Raw genomic sequence first — 14,526 nt, 5'->3', positions numbered from 1 at the left:
CCGGCACGGCCCGCCCCGCCTAGCGCCGCCCGCCGGCACTGCAGTCGCGAGTTGGCCGGCCTCAGCCCCGACGGCAGCGGAGGGCAGGACCCCGGAGCGCAGCGCTGCGGGCGGGGAAGGGAGGAGGCGAGAGCCCGCGGACCCCGGTTACCGGTGGTGACAATGGTGGGGGGGGAATGAAAGGATCCCCGGTAGTAAAAGAAGGAGACGTGCTTCGTGTTTGCTTTTAACCAGTGAAACCGCCGGCTGGGGCCTGCATTTAGCGCTGGCGATGCCTGCATGGAGCCCTGCAGCCGGGGCACGGCGATGGGGAGCTGGGATGTGGTCCCCTGGGGGCAGCCGTGCACCCCAGGAGCAGGGTCCTGTGTCCCCAGAGCCTTGTGAAGGTCCCAGGTGTCGTCCCCCCCCCCCAGTGCATGGCCACGCACCCATGGGTGCTGGAAGGAGGGGAGCTGGGTGCCGTGGCCAGGCAGCGGGCAGCACCGGCCCCTAGCAGGAAGCATCGGCCCGTGGAATTCTCCACATTCTTTGGCTTTCCCTGTTTGTTTCTGAGCACTGAATAACCTGGCACCGGGCCCGCACGCTGCCGACCTGCTCCCCACCTGGGCGGGCGCCGCTCTCATCCCTGGGCTTCCTCTGGAATGCTCAGGGCTCTTTCCCCCACCCCACACGTGCCAAGGCCGCAGCCATGCGGACCCCAATGCCCCCGCCAGCCATAGGCAGGTTGGGCCTGAGGGCCCCCGGACGCACGCATCCAGCGGAGTGGTGCTGGACGTGGCCCCTTGTGGGAGCAGGGATGGGCTGCGAGCTCCCAAACCACCCCCAGCATCCTCAGAGCGGGGATGTGACCCCTGCGCCCGACCGCACCGGTCCTCATCGCCTGCACCCAGAGGGATTTGCTGCTGTCGGTTAACCCCTTGTCAGTGCTGAGCCGTGAAGCTCGGCATCAACCTCGCATCCATGACACCCGGGCATGGAAGTTACCACTGCAGACCCCCCCGTCCAGAGGGCATCCAGGAAGGGTGGTACCCGGCCCCTGCACCTTGCTGCCAGCTCGGCCCCACGCACCCACGGCACTGCAGCGGAACAGCACCCCAGAGCCCTGCCTTGCGCGGCCGAATCCGGCCCAGCTCCACTTCGCTGGCCTGGCCCAGGCGTTAAGGGAAATGAGAACCAAGCAGCCCTCTAAGTGCTGCGGGCACGGCCTGAGTGCACCGGGAGGCGTTTTATGGGCGAGCAAAGCTGCTCCCATGTCCGGCAGTGCCATTGGCACACGGCCACGCCATGGGGCAGGGAGATGCTGGGGCAGCGGGCAGCCCCGGAGCCCCTGCTCCCACTGCTGTCCTGGAACCATGGACGTGACGGAAGGGGCCTCAAGGGATGCCACGACCACTGCAGGGAGATGGCGGCCGGCTCTCGACCCAACACAAGCTGGAAACAAGCGGCTCCCCAGCGCCAAGCGCACTGGGGAGAGCAGACACCGGCCATGGGGCTGCCCCACAGCGGCACCACCTCAGACACCGCTTGCTCTGGTTCTGCCCCACTCCGCCATGACCAAGGTCTCCCCAGTCATGGAGGGCCGGGTGCCCTCCTCCATCCCGCACCCCCGCTACAGGCCGGAGCCCCCCGCCCCGGGGGGGGGGTGGTGGTGGGGGGTGGATCCCCATGGGCAGCAGAGCCATAAAGAGGCGCGGCGCCTTTAAGAGCCGTGTGGCGCCAATTTCTCCCCACGTGACCTCTCCCGCCCCGCGGTGGGCGGAGCTACGGCAGCGCGGGTTCCCGCCAAGCAGCGGGGTTTTGGCGCGGTAGCGGCTCCACGTGAGGGGACAGCGCGGGGACCGCACCGGACCCGCACCGGCACCGGCACCGGCACCGGCACCGGCACCGCCATCGCCATCGCCATGGCCCAGCTCCGCCTCACCGACTTCTTCACCCGCACGAAAGCGGCCGCCTCAGCCTCAGCCCCGGTGAAGAGCGGCGGCGGCCGCCGGCTGAAGGCCGCCATTGCCGGTGCCCCGGAGCCGCAGGAGGAGGAGTGCGGGGATGAGGCGCTGCTGCCCCGCTCACCGCGCACCCCGGCCCGCGGGGGGACCCCGGCGCTGCGGGGGCTGGCGGGCAGGAAGCGGAGCCGCCGTGAGATGGAAGCGGAGCCCGAGGCCGGCGCTCGGCCCGTGGGGTCGGGCGGGAGAGCGGTGCGGAAGAGGCTGGAGCTGCACGGGGATGCGGAGCCGCGGCCGGTGGCTGAGGTGGGGAGCGGCGGGGCTCGGGGGTGCTCCGCTGGTGCCGGGATGGGGCCTTGAAATGGGGATGGGCGGGGGGGGGCTGCAAACACGGGCAGCATCACTGGAGCGGCCCCCCCGTCCTGATGCAGGGACCCCCCCCCCCCAGTCCTGATGCAGGGACTCCCCCCCTCGTCCCGATGCAGGGCCCCGTCCCGTCCCGATGCAGGGACCCCCCCCCAGTCCTGATGCAGGGCCCCCCCCCGATGCAGGGACTCCCCCCCTCCCGTCCCGATGCAGGGACTCCCCCCCCCGTCCTGATGCAGGGACCCCCCCCATCCTGATGCAGGGACCCCCCTCGATGCAGGGACCCCCCCCCCAGTCCTGATGCAGGGCCCCCCCCCCCGATGCAGGGACTCCCCCAGTCCTGATGCAGAGGCCTTCCCCTCTCCTGACGGAGACATCCCTTGGGTTTGCCCCCTGACCCTAGGGTACCCTCCCTATATTGCCCCCCCCTTACCCCGAAGTGCAAGGCCATGGGGGACACCGGTGATGGGCTCCCAGGGGGTGGGTTCCCTGAGCAGCCTCTAACGCTCCTTTGTTCTCTTACAGGCCCCCAGCTCCTCGCCTGCTCATCCCCTGTCCCCACCCGCACAGGACCTGGCAGCAGAGCCCCCCACCAGCACCACGCGCTCCCCCGGCCGTGGGGAGGATGGGGCAGTGCAGCCCCGCACGGCCCCCCCGGGGACAGCCGGGCGCCTGCAGCGGGTACGAGCCCGGTCCCTGCTGTGCTCTGTGCCCCTTGCACGGTGCGAGCCTGCGCTGAGCGCATCCCTCCCCATGCAGGAGGACGTGGCCGGGCTGCAGAGCCGCCTGCGCAGGATGAAGGAGCTGCCACCGGGGACCATCCCTGCGGGGACCAGCGCCGACCTTCGGAGCCGGCTGGAGCGGGTCCGGCAGCTGGAGCTGCGGATCCGGCAGAGGAGAGCGGGCAGCGGAGGCACAACCGGAGCGCAGCCGCGCAGAGGCACCGAGGAGGCGGCTCCTGCGGCTGAGGATGGGTGAGGAGCCGCGGTGGGGATGCAGACACAGGTTGGAGGGGATCTCGGGGTGTCAGTGGCTGCCGCAGCCCCACAGTGGGTTTGTGGGGGTCTTCCCATCCCCTTGAGGGGTGTCTGGGGCTGTGGCAGCACTGAACTGGCCCTGCTGTGCGCAGAGAGCTTCTCTGAGCATGACCTGAGCCACCCTGACTGTGCCATGAGCACCGGGGCATTGACATCCCCAGGATGGGTGACGTGGCCCAGGTTGCTCAGAGGAGGGATATGAGATGGGTCTCCCCTATATAGGCTGTGAGTTCAGCCCTGTCAGCAGCGGGACCCCATCCTGGCCGGTCTCTGTCCCCATCTGCACCCTTGGGGCCATGTTCACCATACCTGGTGGCTGTTGTGTGCATGGGACCCTGACCCCTTTGCTTTCACAGCAGCGAGAAGGCCCCCGCGTACCAGCGGTTCCACACGCTCGCGCAGGACGTGCCCCCGGGGCTCACGCTGCCCTACAAGTACCGGGTGCTGGCGGAGATGTTCCGCAGCGTGGACACCATCGCCGGGATGCTCTTCAACCGCTCTGAGACCATCACCTTCGCCAAGGTCAAGCAGGGCGTGCAGGACATGATGCGCAAGTAAGTTGGCACCAGTGGGCAGCCTGTGTTGGGTCCCAGTTGAAGCTACTGGGGCCAATGCCCTGTTTTCAACCTTAGGGGTTCCTGACCTCTGTGGGTGCTGTTGCAGGCAGTTTGAGGAGCGGCACATGGGACAGATCAAGACGGTGTATCCCACCTCCTACAAGCTGCGCCAGGAGAAGAACATCCCCTCTTTTGGCATGAAGAGGTCTGACTATCAGCTCACACTGGAACCGGTGCTGGAGGAAGGTTTGTATGGCTCAGGGGGAACCCTGAGAGCTGGGGATGCACTTGGTCCAGGCTGGGATCTGTGGATCTGCAGGGATGCTCTCTGCTCTGCTATATCTGGTGCATAAGGTCCTGAAGAAAACACTTTGGGGACAAGTGGGAGGGTGATAGAGCAGGGATTTTGGCAGCAATTGAGCCTCCACAGAGGGCTTTGATCGCGTCCTTCCTGAGCTTTGGGCCCCGGCGCGGTGTCACTGAGGTGCTGGGGGTGACGCTCGTGTCTCTCCGTACAGAGGAGAAGGTGGACGGGCGCCTGCACTTGTCGGCATCGCAGCTGCTGGAGCGCAGGAAGGAATTCAACCGCAACCTGTTGAACATCGTCAAGCAGCACCACAAGGTGAGGCCCCCACACCCCCAGCACCCTCTGCTTTTGGGGCCTGGGGTTGCCTTGGTAACTAGGGTGGAAGGAGCAGGCTGGAATCCAGGCTGAAGGGTATCGCTGGTCCCTGTGGGATGCTGTTGTCAGGAAGGTGTGGATGGGGAGGATGGCAGCTGGGATCTGTCCCGGCACTGAGTTTCCTCTGAGCTGTGTTGTTGCCAACCTTGCTGGGAACAGGAGGCAATGTCCAGCTCCCCCAAACCTGACCTACGTGTGCCGTGACACAGCTCTCGCCCCTCTCCAGGCATTCCTGGCTGCCCTCAGCCCGCCCATGGTGGTGCCAGAGGAGAAGCTGATGCGCTGGCATCCCCGCTTCAACGTGGACGAGGTGCCGGACATCATCCCTGCGGAGCTGCCGCGGCCGCCGCAGGAGGACAGGCTCACCACGGCCCAGGAGGTGCTGAGCAGGGCTCAGGGGATGCTGAGCCCCAAGGTGAGTCAGGACCCGGGTCTGGCTGTGTCTGTGGACCTCAAACCAGTCATCCCTTTGGGAAGATGTTAATGGACGAGGGATGGGGGAAGGATCATTTCTGAGCAGCAAGACTGGGAGCACTGCCAGATGCAGGCAGGTGGGAGCACAGGCCTGGTTGGTGGTGCCGCAGGATGGGGTGTAGGACTGGCTTTGGGCTGGAGGAGCTGTCGGTACTGACGCTGGGGCTGGGAGGGGAGCTGAAGCATCGTGATCCGTACCGCGCACAGGCAGGGATGGGCTGGAGCGCTGGGCTGCAGTGTCAGCGGGGGTGTTGGAGGGGAAACTTCTCCTTCCTGCAGCGCGATCGGCTCCCAGCTGTAACCCAACCCCTCCTCCCTCTCCTCTTCCACATGAGCAGATGGAAAAAGCTCTTGCCAACCTGGCCTTAAGAACCGCTGAAGCCGGAGCAGGGGAACCGGTGGTTTCCAAAGCACCGGCCCCTGCCAGCACCCCCAGTGCTCTCAAAGGGGTGTCCCAGGACCTGCTCGAGAGGGTGAGTAATTCAGTCCTGGCCCTAACGCCGGGGCTGGGGGGGGACCTGCCCGTGTCTCACCCCCTCTCCTCCCGTCCCCAAGATCCGTGCGAAGGAGGCGCAGAAGCTGCAGGCGCTGATGACGCGGGATGTGCAGCAGGAGCGGCGGATCAGGATGCTGCAGCGCCTGCCGACCATGGCCCGCATCCTGCGCAACATCTTTGTGGCCGAGAAGAAGCAGGCGCTGACCATGGAGGTGGCTTGTGCCCACATGGCCGACAGCTACGATCAGCAGATGCCTCCAGGTAGGGGAAGCTGAGGGGTGATGGTTCTTGGGGAAGTGTTTGCATGGGGAAGGGGCTGTGGAGCGGAGCTCTGACCGCAGCGCCTGCTGCTTCTCTTTGCAGGGGAGATGGAGAAACACTTGCGGCTCTTGGCAGAGCTGCTGCCCGACTGGGTGGGCATCCACACCATCAGGACGGACACCTACATCAAACTGGACAAAGGGCAGGACCTTGGGATCATCACCGAGAGGCTCACCAAGGTGGTGAAGGAGGCAGAAACCCTCTGAGCCCTGCCAGGGTCGAGGTTTCCCCCGTGCAATCTCCTCTCTATGTAGCAGATCCCAGTGGGATCCGATGTGGGCTCATCCTCAGGGATGTCTGAGAACAAAGCGCCTTAACTTAATTCCTCTGCCAGGGTCCATGAGGACTGTAGCTCTCCTAACCCTCAAGCCGAAGGTTGTGCAGTCCTGCAGCCTGGGTGACGATGCAAGCGGTGGAGAGGAGCTGTAGTAACCTCTCCTCAGCTCTGTTGTATTCTCCTGAAGGTTTGATGCAGGAGGCTTCTTCCATTAACTGGGCTCTGTTGGGGTGGAGGCAGGGGTGAGAGGGTGACGAGTCAGGAAAGGAGTTAGAGAAGAAGTCACAAACGGATGTTGTTGGAGCTCTGGGCCTTGTTCTGTTTTTAAGGGAGGGAAAAACGCATCCCCAGCACCCGCTGGAAACAACTCCAGGACTTGTCAAAACACATTTGTATTAAATGTTTTAAATATAGCTGACTTGCGTTAACCCAGCGCGGAGCTCCGTGAGTTGCCTTGTCTGCGTTAGCACCGTGGCCCTCCGAGGCAATTGGCACCGGCCACGAAGGGCTTGGGTCAGCATCCAGCTCCTGGAGAAACAGTGACTGGAAAAAGTGAGCGTGGGCTTGCAGGGAGCTGAATGCAGCTTTTGTACACAGGCAGCACAAGCAGCTCCCTATGGGACAGGAGCAGGCAGGGGCAAGGGTGGGAGCAGTGGGGGGGTCCCAAGGGAAAGCCCAGGCCACTCGGCTGGAGTGGGTTGGGAAAAGGGACAAAGAGGGTGCTGATGGCTGCAGTGGTGCTGGCCTGGCCCAGTGCCCGGGTCAGGTCAGTGCTTGCACCGTGTAGGGGTGGGAGCTGCCACGTCAGGAGCACCTCGGACGGCATCCTGGTCCAGACTGCACTGGGTTGAGTGTGGGGCTTGCATGGATGGTGACTGATTGTCACTTGGCCCTCCCGGTGGGGACCAGGGAAGCTTTCCCCACACGGTTTGGAGGCTGGCAGCATCGGGCATCCCCTATAGAGCCGCCTGGGGGAGCGGGCAGACCCTGCTTGCTGTCCCGCAGGCCGGCTGGCTGGTGATGCTGGCAGGAGATACCCCTGTTTCCATGGAGGAGGGTTCTAACTCATCCCATAGGCTGGAGTGATGTGATGCTGGGCTGCTGGCCGTGCTGAATGGACCCCATTGCAGCGGGGAGCCGGGTCCAGCAGCCTGGCAGCCACACGCCTGCCCCGGGTGAGCTCACAGAGAGCTCCTGTTCTGCTGCTTGGGACTGAACCCTTCTGCCTGGCAGCCACCCTGCACAGCCCCGTCTCTATGAGCACATTGCATCAAGCGGTGCTCGCAGCCTGCCCAATGCGAAGCACCGTCCCCGCGTTCCCTGATGTCACCTCTTGGCTCTGCTCACAGCTCTGGCACGGGCAGGGCTTACACAGGGCTCGCTCCCACTGCACGCAGCTGCTTTCCACGGCTCTTTGGGGTGGATTTTTCCCTTCTCCATCTCACAGCAGGGACCCTGTCGTCGTGCCAAGGATGTGTGTGTGCGGTGCTGCCTCCCTTTGGCTCCTCGCAGGGGCTGGCTGTGAAAACCAGTGCCCTGGGGTAGGTTTGCTCCCAGGGGAATGGCGTTTCTCAGCATAAACTGAACAGCCCTGAAGTGGCTTTTCAGGAAATGGTGATAAAAATAGCTGCAATAGCCCTTGCAAGTGTAAGGGCAGGGTGTGCAGCATCCCTGTGCGCTGTGGGGGCAAGGCAAGATGAGATGCAGGGGCTTGGGCTGTGCTCCCACCAGCACTGGGCACTTCCACTGCAGCCCAGCCTGGGTGCCCTCCTCCAGCTAGAGCAGAGTGAAGATAACTGCAGCGCTGAGTCCGGGCTAGTGAAGCCTTCCAAGGATGTGGGGTGGCAAAAGGGAGCTCACATCACAGCCTTGCTGTCCACTAGGAGCCTGGATTTGGGTAAGAAAGACACTCACAAGGGTAACCAGTGGCTTCAGCTACTGCAAGAACAGCTCTGAGACAGTTTAGAAAAGAATAAAGAGTATTTATTTCACAAGTGAGTTCAGTCCCTGCTAGGACAGGGACACAGTCCCTGGTGTTTCCAGGCATGTGAAAGTGTTGGCATACTGAGTTTTAGTGACCAAACTGCACCATGCAACCAAGGAGCATCTCCAAACGCCATGTCACCCATTACACAACCTGAGTGAGAGCCGGAGCTCATGTGTAAACTAACACGTTTTATTTCTTGCCTGTGCCCAAAACACCCTGACACCAAAACATCCCAAGAACAGGCTCCAAACTGGCACTGTCCCGTCAACATCCTGGTGCCCCAAGAAGAATGCAGCAGAACAGGGACTTGCATAAGTTGCAGTAGATGGGGAATTTCTGCTAACCAAAAGGTGCCAGCCCTGGCTGGAGCTGCAGGCTTTGGTACGTGATGGACAGAAGGGAGGTGAAGAGCCCTGAGCTCGTGCATGGCCTGCATCCTCACTGCCTGTCACCCAGCTCTGGGATACTTCTCATGATGCGAATTGCTCCTAGTTTTGCAAATCCACTAAGGACTAATGGAAGACGGACAGCTTCCATCTTAGTCTCCATCCCCTAGAACAGTCAGACTGATCCTTCTTCCAAGAGGATGAACTCCAAAAAAGGATCCTTACACTCAACACACCTTAATCTGTGGCTTGGAAAATTAATAGGACTTGTGATTATATAGCAGCTGGCCAGGATGAAAATTGTAGGTTTTTTCCCCCAACACCCCTTTATGACATCAAGAGTCACTGAATAAGACCCTAAACTTCTGCACAGCTCCGAGCGTGCATTCCCTAAGGAGCAGGGATGCTCCTCCTCAGTCATACTGCAGCAGAGAGTAGAAAGGGATGGACTTGAGCTTTTCCGACCCTTTGAGGAGTTTTAACTCTATGATCACCAGGCACTCCAGCACCTCAGCCTTCAGCCTCTTCACCAGCTCACAGGCTGCATACATGGTACCTGCACAACATAGAGGTAAGAGCAGAAACATCATCACTGGCGGAGCAATGCCAAGGTAGGCTTCAAGCCCCACAGCCGCTCCCAACGCAGGTGCATGTGGGTCACACATGCTCCAACTCACCTCCAGTTGCAAGCAGGTCATCTACAATAACTACTTTCTGTCCTGCTTCCACAGCGTCGCTCTGGATTTCGAGTTCAGCCTGCAGGGTGGAAAGAGTAGCTTCATTTTAGTCTTGCCTGACAGAGAAACCCTTCACAAACTGCTAACACATGGTGGAATGCAGACACGTCTTCAGCAACATCAGCCTTAGCACTCAGCACCTAAAACCCCAAAAAACACATACTCCAGCTACAGGGGAGTGCCACGGAAATATATATAGCAGGTTAAGTGATTGCTGGGCCAACCCTCTGGCACGTCAAGAGCCTGGACATTCATCAAGTGAGTTATGGTCCCATCAGGAAGCCTTATCCCAGAGCACTTCTCCAGTGGGGAAAATCTCTTGTAATGCACTGGGCTGGAGCGCTCTGCTTTGACAGCACCACCAAACTGGATCCAAACCGTCACAGGCACGTCCTGTGTCAGATGAAGTTGTCCCATGCAGGGGTTGGCCCAACCAATCCTCATAAATAACGCCTGGGTTCAGTGTTTCTGCTGCTGGTCCCTGGCTGCCGTTAGTTACCAGCGGTAGCATGTTATTAGGATTAAACCTCTGCTCCTGAATCAGGGAGGCTGCGGTGTTACGAGGTGAGCGCTCGATTCTGAAGCCATGCAATAAAGGCATTTACTTTACAGCACTTACTGGAAGAGTGGAAAACACACTCCATGTTCATGCCCCTGAATTCAAGCCAAAGAAAGTAATTTAGCACCAACTCTTAGCACAAACCGCCCCCCAAAATCACAGCAGGGCTCACGGACACAAGCCTTGTGTCCACAGCTCAGGGATGAAGCTGCCATGCTGGAGCTCAGGGAAGCTCAGTGCTGCTCCTGAGGCTTGTGCCATGCCTGTAAGCACCAGCACTGGCTGTGAAACCCAGCCTGGGCATCCCCTGCTGGGTTTGTCACCCCATCCCTTCACTGACACCCCCAGCCCTGCATGAACCAGCCTGGAAACCCTCTTCTCCTCCCCAGGCATTACCTTGCCATACTCAAGAGCATAGGAGATGGACTCGGTTGGACCGGGAAGTTTCCCCTTTTTCCTTATCAGCACGAAGCCGATCCCCAGTCTCTGAGCCAGAGGAGGGCCTATTAGGAAGCCTCGGGAGTCCAGACCTATGGGGGAACAGAGCAGCACAAATACTCAGACCAGAGCCACTGAACTGAGGGTGTCTTTGCATGATAACCCGGGTTTATCCTCCCATGTTCAGGGAGGGTCTCAACAAGCCATTTGCTCTTAGTCACTTATTTCTGTGGTTGAAAACTCAACAGCGTGCTCCCGCACTGCCAGTGCTCACCAAGATGTGCTGCTGATGGGCTTCGGGGCACCAAAACTACCCCCCCAGCAGCCTTTTTCGCCTCCCTTGCAGCTCTTCTTGGAGATAAGCTCAGCGAAGCCCCGGTATCAGTTCAGCCACACAACCAGGGACTTTGTACTGCAGGGGGACAGGTTTTACTTATCACGAGGCACTTGGAAGAGGTTTGGTCTAGACTCCTTGAACTTTGGGCTATCGCCTAACCCAAGCACTGCCTTCCCAAGCATTTTCATTCTCGGCTGCTTTCATAGGTGTGCTGCAACACCGTTATCGCCACAGAGGCTGTTGTTGTTGGCTTTAAAAGGCCCCCTGAGAAGGAAAACATGCTGGAACAGGGCCTGCCTGCTGAGAGGACTGCGCGGGACCTCACAGGCATGGCTGGCTTCCTGCACTTCCTCCTCCCTTTTAATGATGAAAGCAATGAGTTACGAAATTGGCACTGCAGTGTCATCAGAAGGCGCCTGCCACATCTGAACCCCGTACCTCAGGAAACGACAGGATTCAGTTAAGGTGATTATAGTGCCCAAGGGCTCCAGCATTTGCTGCCGTGGTAGCAGAGGGATCTCTGCTCACTTCCTGCCTGGGCAGCCTGAGGCCGCAGTGCTCTGTGCTGGCCTCGGAGATGTTTCTTTAACACTCACCTGCAATGAAGTCGATTTTGGGGTGAGATACCCTCAAATGATCTTCCAGAAGATCAATCAGAGTCCTGAATGCCGCGGGATCCTTCAGCAGGGGGCTGATATCGCTGCAAAGAGAGGGAGAGCTGTTAGCTACATCCAGGGGCTGGGGTGGCCACCGGCTGAGCTCCTATGTGGGGGGGATGCACATCCTGCATCCTTGTGCTGCCTGGAGTGGGCAAGGAGAGGGATGGGCAGCGCGCCTCTGGCTTGGGTCCAGCCCCATCTCCCATCTGCAGCTCCATCCTCATCCCCATCCCTACTCCCATCCCCGGCTCCATCCCCATCCCCATCCCTACTCCCATCCCCGGCTCCATCCCCATCCCTATCTCCGGCTCCATCCGCATCCCCATCCCGGTCCCCGTCCCGCTCGCACCGGAAGAGCACGCCGGGCACCGGGAAGTCGGGGAAGGGCCGCACGCGGTCCCGCACCCTCCGCAGCCGCTCCTCGCTCATGGCGGCCCCGCTCTGCGCAGCACCGCACGGCGCAGGGCCCGGCGGGCGGGGCTCCGCCGGCCTCATCCCGCCCCGGCACGGTGCGGTGCGGCCCCGGGACCGAGGACCACGGGCACGGACACACGGGTCCCCCGTGCATGGAGCTGTGGTACCCGGGGACACAAAGCGTGGTACCCCGGTGCACACTGCATGGTGTCCCGTTACCCTGGAGCACGGAGCTCTGGCATCCCGGTGTCCCGTTACCCTGGAGCATGGAGCTCTTGCCTCCTGGTGCAGGGAGCACAGGCATCCCCATCACACCTGTACCCCAGGGCAGGGAGCCCTGGTACCAGGATGCACACTGCCTTAACACCAGCAGAGCACAGTGCTCTGTACCCCAGTGCAGAGGCTGGTTGTCCCAGCTGCAGGGAGCCCTGGTACCCCAGTGTGTGGAGCCTCAGTTTCCCCTCTGAAGAGTACTGTACCTGCAGTGTGTGGAGCTGTATGTCACTTGTGAATGGAGCTCTGGGACCCAGCCTGCTTTGGAAAGGAGTCCCATGGCCACCTCCATCGCCCTTCACCCCTGCCCAGTGGCTTGCACAGATAGCTTATTAGGACTACACTATTTCGTGGTTTTCTGTCCCTCATCATCCCTGTGAACTCGTGGAATGGCATTCTGTGTTTGTTAAAGCCATTGGTTTGGATTACACTCACGGGGGATGATAACACAGCCAGTCTGAGCGCCCTCAGTCCTAGACTAACAGCTCAGCAGCTCTTGGCATCATCCACCCATAGGGCAGGTCAGGGCACTCTCACACAGCTCCTATCTCCCATCTCCTAATGGGTGAATAGCCGTTTGTCCATGCAGAATCCACTGTGGGCAGCAATCCTGCATGAGTACAGATCTGCTCTTACATTAACAAACACGATTGGGACCTGGTCCAAATGCATCCAGGCACAACCTGCTGCAGAAAGCAAAGGCAGTTTTAGCATGCAAACACCCCTGCCCAAGCTTAGTGCTTGCTGCTGATAGCTGTATTGGAAACAGCTTCAGCTCCACGTGCTCCAGATAGCCCTTTGGGTCGGTATTCAAGGCATGTGCCTGCACCTATCCAGGTATCTTGCTGTGATTTGATGTGTATCCCATGGGATGGGTGCTCAGGGTTGCAGCAGCCTCATGATGAATGCTGAGCTGCTTTTGCTTATGTGTGCTGGACCAGTCACTCCCAATAGTGCTGGGGGTCCTCACTGTGGTTATTGCACAGGAGGAGTTGCTGAAAGGAGGGGAAACTGGTCCCCTCACCAGCTTCACTGTTACAGGTTCATATACGCAGCCTGGTTCACAAGACACCCAATTCTGCCCCATCCCAGCATCCAAAACGTCCTGTGTCACTGTCATTCCCAGTGCTGGGCGCAAACCCTTGGGAATCATTCACTATACACTGAATCCTCCACTGGTCTGTTTTCTCCCCAATTCATCTATTCCCAATTCACCTCTTTAACGGATGTCTGCCAGAGGTGCCAACAGAGACAAGCTGAAGGCCAGTGCAAAGGTTGCTCCCCTTCTTGTGAAGCTGTTACCAGAGTCTGCCCACTCCCTTTCACAACCATTCCCTTACAGACTAAGATTTTCCCTGAAGTCAGATTATCGCTTTGGCACCAGGAAAATCCTCTCTAGCAGCTGTTCCAGTGAGGCAACCAGGGACAAAGCACGCAGCCTTCCACTGGAACAGGGGCTTTGCAACACCCTCACTCCCCCAGATGAGCTGGAAAAGTTTCTCCTGTGACCTTACCAACCACGATAACAGACAATGAGCTATTCCAGCAACTCCTCTTCCTCCTGGTGGATGGAAGTGATGGAATTTATCTGTCTACCCATGGAAATAAGCAGCAGGTGGGAAAGGGCCCTCCTGCAGCCTGCCTGCAGCGCAAGCACCAGGCACCTCTGCCTTTTGCCTCTCGCTAATGGAGCCATAAGCTCCTTCATCACACTGTGACCCTCCTATGCAATCCCCGCTGTTACAAACAGAAGACATCACCCCATTTTTCCTCGGGGCTAGATGAGGTTCCCAGGCCCCTCATGTCAACCCCAGGCAAACCCGCAGCTCTCACCAGGACAAGCTGCTGAAGGCTCCCAGTGGTCCCTTCAGATCCAGCAGCCGGGTGAAGAAGCAGCTGGATCGATCTCTCCTCCTCTGATGCAGGATCAGGCCTCTCCCACACCATCAGTTCTGCCAGGAAGAGCATAAATATGACACCAAATCAGGCTGAATCTATGCCACGTGCCAGCTCAGGTTTATAAACCAGCATTTCTCAGATCCCTGAACTCAGAACTTCACCTCATTAATCCTCCATTTCAAAGGACGTGAATTGCATCTACCAGTACAGACTGGTTTTTAGCTTCCAAAGTAAATCAGTTTTCCCTGTAATTGTTCAACCTTTCAAACAACAGTGCTGACTCCTACTGCAATTTCCATCTGAAAAGAACTTTCCTAGGACCAATTTCCAAATGCTGATGTCAAAGGACTTCGGCTCTGGAATATCACCAGGGAGGTGCCTCGACATCCGCTCATGGCTCAGAGAGGTTTAGGGCTGCTCTGTTCCTGGTGGAGCAACCACTATCTCAGATCTGGACCCCCAAGAGGGGACCCATAGCAGGGGGACACTGACTTTGCACTCTTTTGGACACAGAGATCATTTTAAAGTGCTCTGGCATCCTGATGCAAGAGATGTCATTAGCCAGTGAACATGGAAACTGGGGGTCTAAAATCTTGAGAGCTCGCTGTAATCAGCTGAACCAGGCAATTAGAAGAGCTGTGCTGAGTATGGAAGTTTCTGTTCCGTTACGGATCTTAAAACTTCAGT

The 14,526-nt window shown here is 59.5% G+C and overlaps 2 protein-coding genes across 2 annotated transcripts; one reads left to right on the top strand and one right to left on the bottom strand.

Moving 5' to 3' along the window:
- The first annotated feature begins 1,735 nt into the window (after nucleotides 1-1,735).
- On the top strand, nucleotides 1,736-6,583 carry CDT1 (chromatin licensing and DNA replication factor 1). The gene is made up of 10 exons (XM_065661618.1): nucleotides 1,736-2,246; nucleotides 2,832-2,987; nucleotides 3,066-3,280; nucleotides 3,700-3,897; nucleotides 4,007-4,146; nucleotides 4,419-4,522; nucleotides 4,809-4,997; nucleotides 5,395-5,529; nucleotides 5,612-5,813; nucleotides 5,916-6,583. Exons 1-10 carry the CDS (start codon nucleotides 1,902-1,904, stop codon nucleotides 6,077-6,079), a joined length of 1,848 nt encoding a protein of 615 aa, XP_065517690.1. The 5' UTR covers nucleotides 1,736-1,901; the 3' UTR covers nucleotides 6,080-6,583.
- Nucleotides 6,584-8,111: 1,528 nt separating this feature from the next.
- Nucleotides 8,112-11,718, bottom strand: APRT (adenine phosphoribosyltransferase). Its single transcript, XM_065661677.1, has 5 exons — nucleotides 11,603-11,718; nucleotides 11,191-11,294; nucleotides 10,216-10,349; nucleotides 9,201-9,279; nucleotides 8,112-9,079 (listed from the first exon to the last, which is right to left on the bottom strand). The coding sequence occupies exons 1-5, from the start codon at nucleotides 11,680-11,682 to the stop codon at nucleotides 8,937-8,939; spliced, it is 540 nt and encodes a 179-aa protein (XP_065517749.1). The 5' UTR covers nucleotides 11,683-11,718; the 3' UTR covers nucleotides 8,112-8,936.
- Nucleotides 11,719-14,526: the final 2,808 nt, after the last annotated feature.

This window comes from Lathamus discolor, chromosome Z, assembly GCF_037157495.1.
Source record: "Lathamus discolor isolate bLatDis1 chromosome Z, bLatDis1.hap1, whole genome shotgun sequence".
In the NCBI taxonomy this organism is placed as follows: Eukaryota; Metazoa; Chordata; class Aves; order Psittaciformes; family Psittacidae; genus Lathamus; species Lathamus discolor.
Note: the sequence above shows the minus strand (reverse complement) of the source record. Positions and strands in the feature narration are given on the sequence as shown.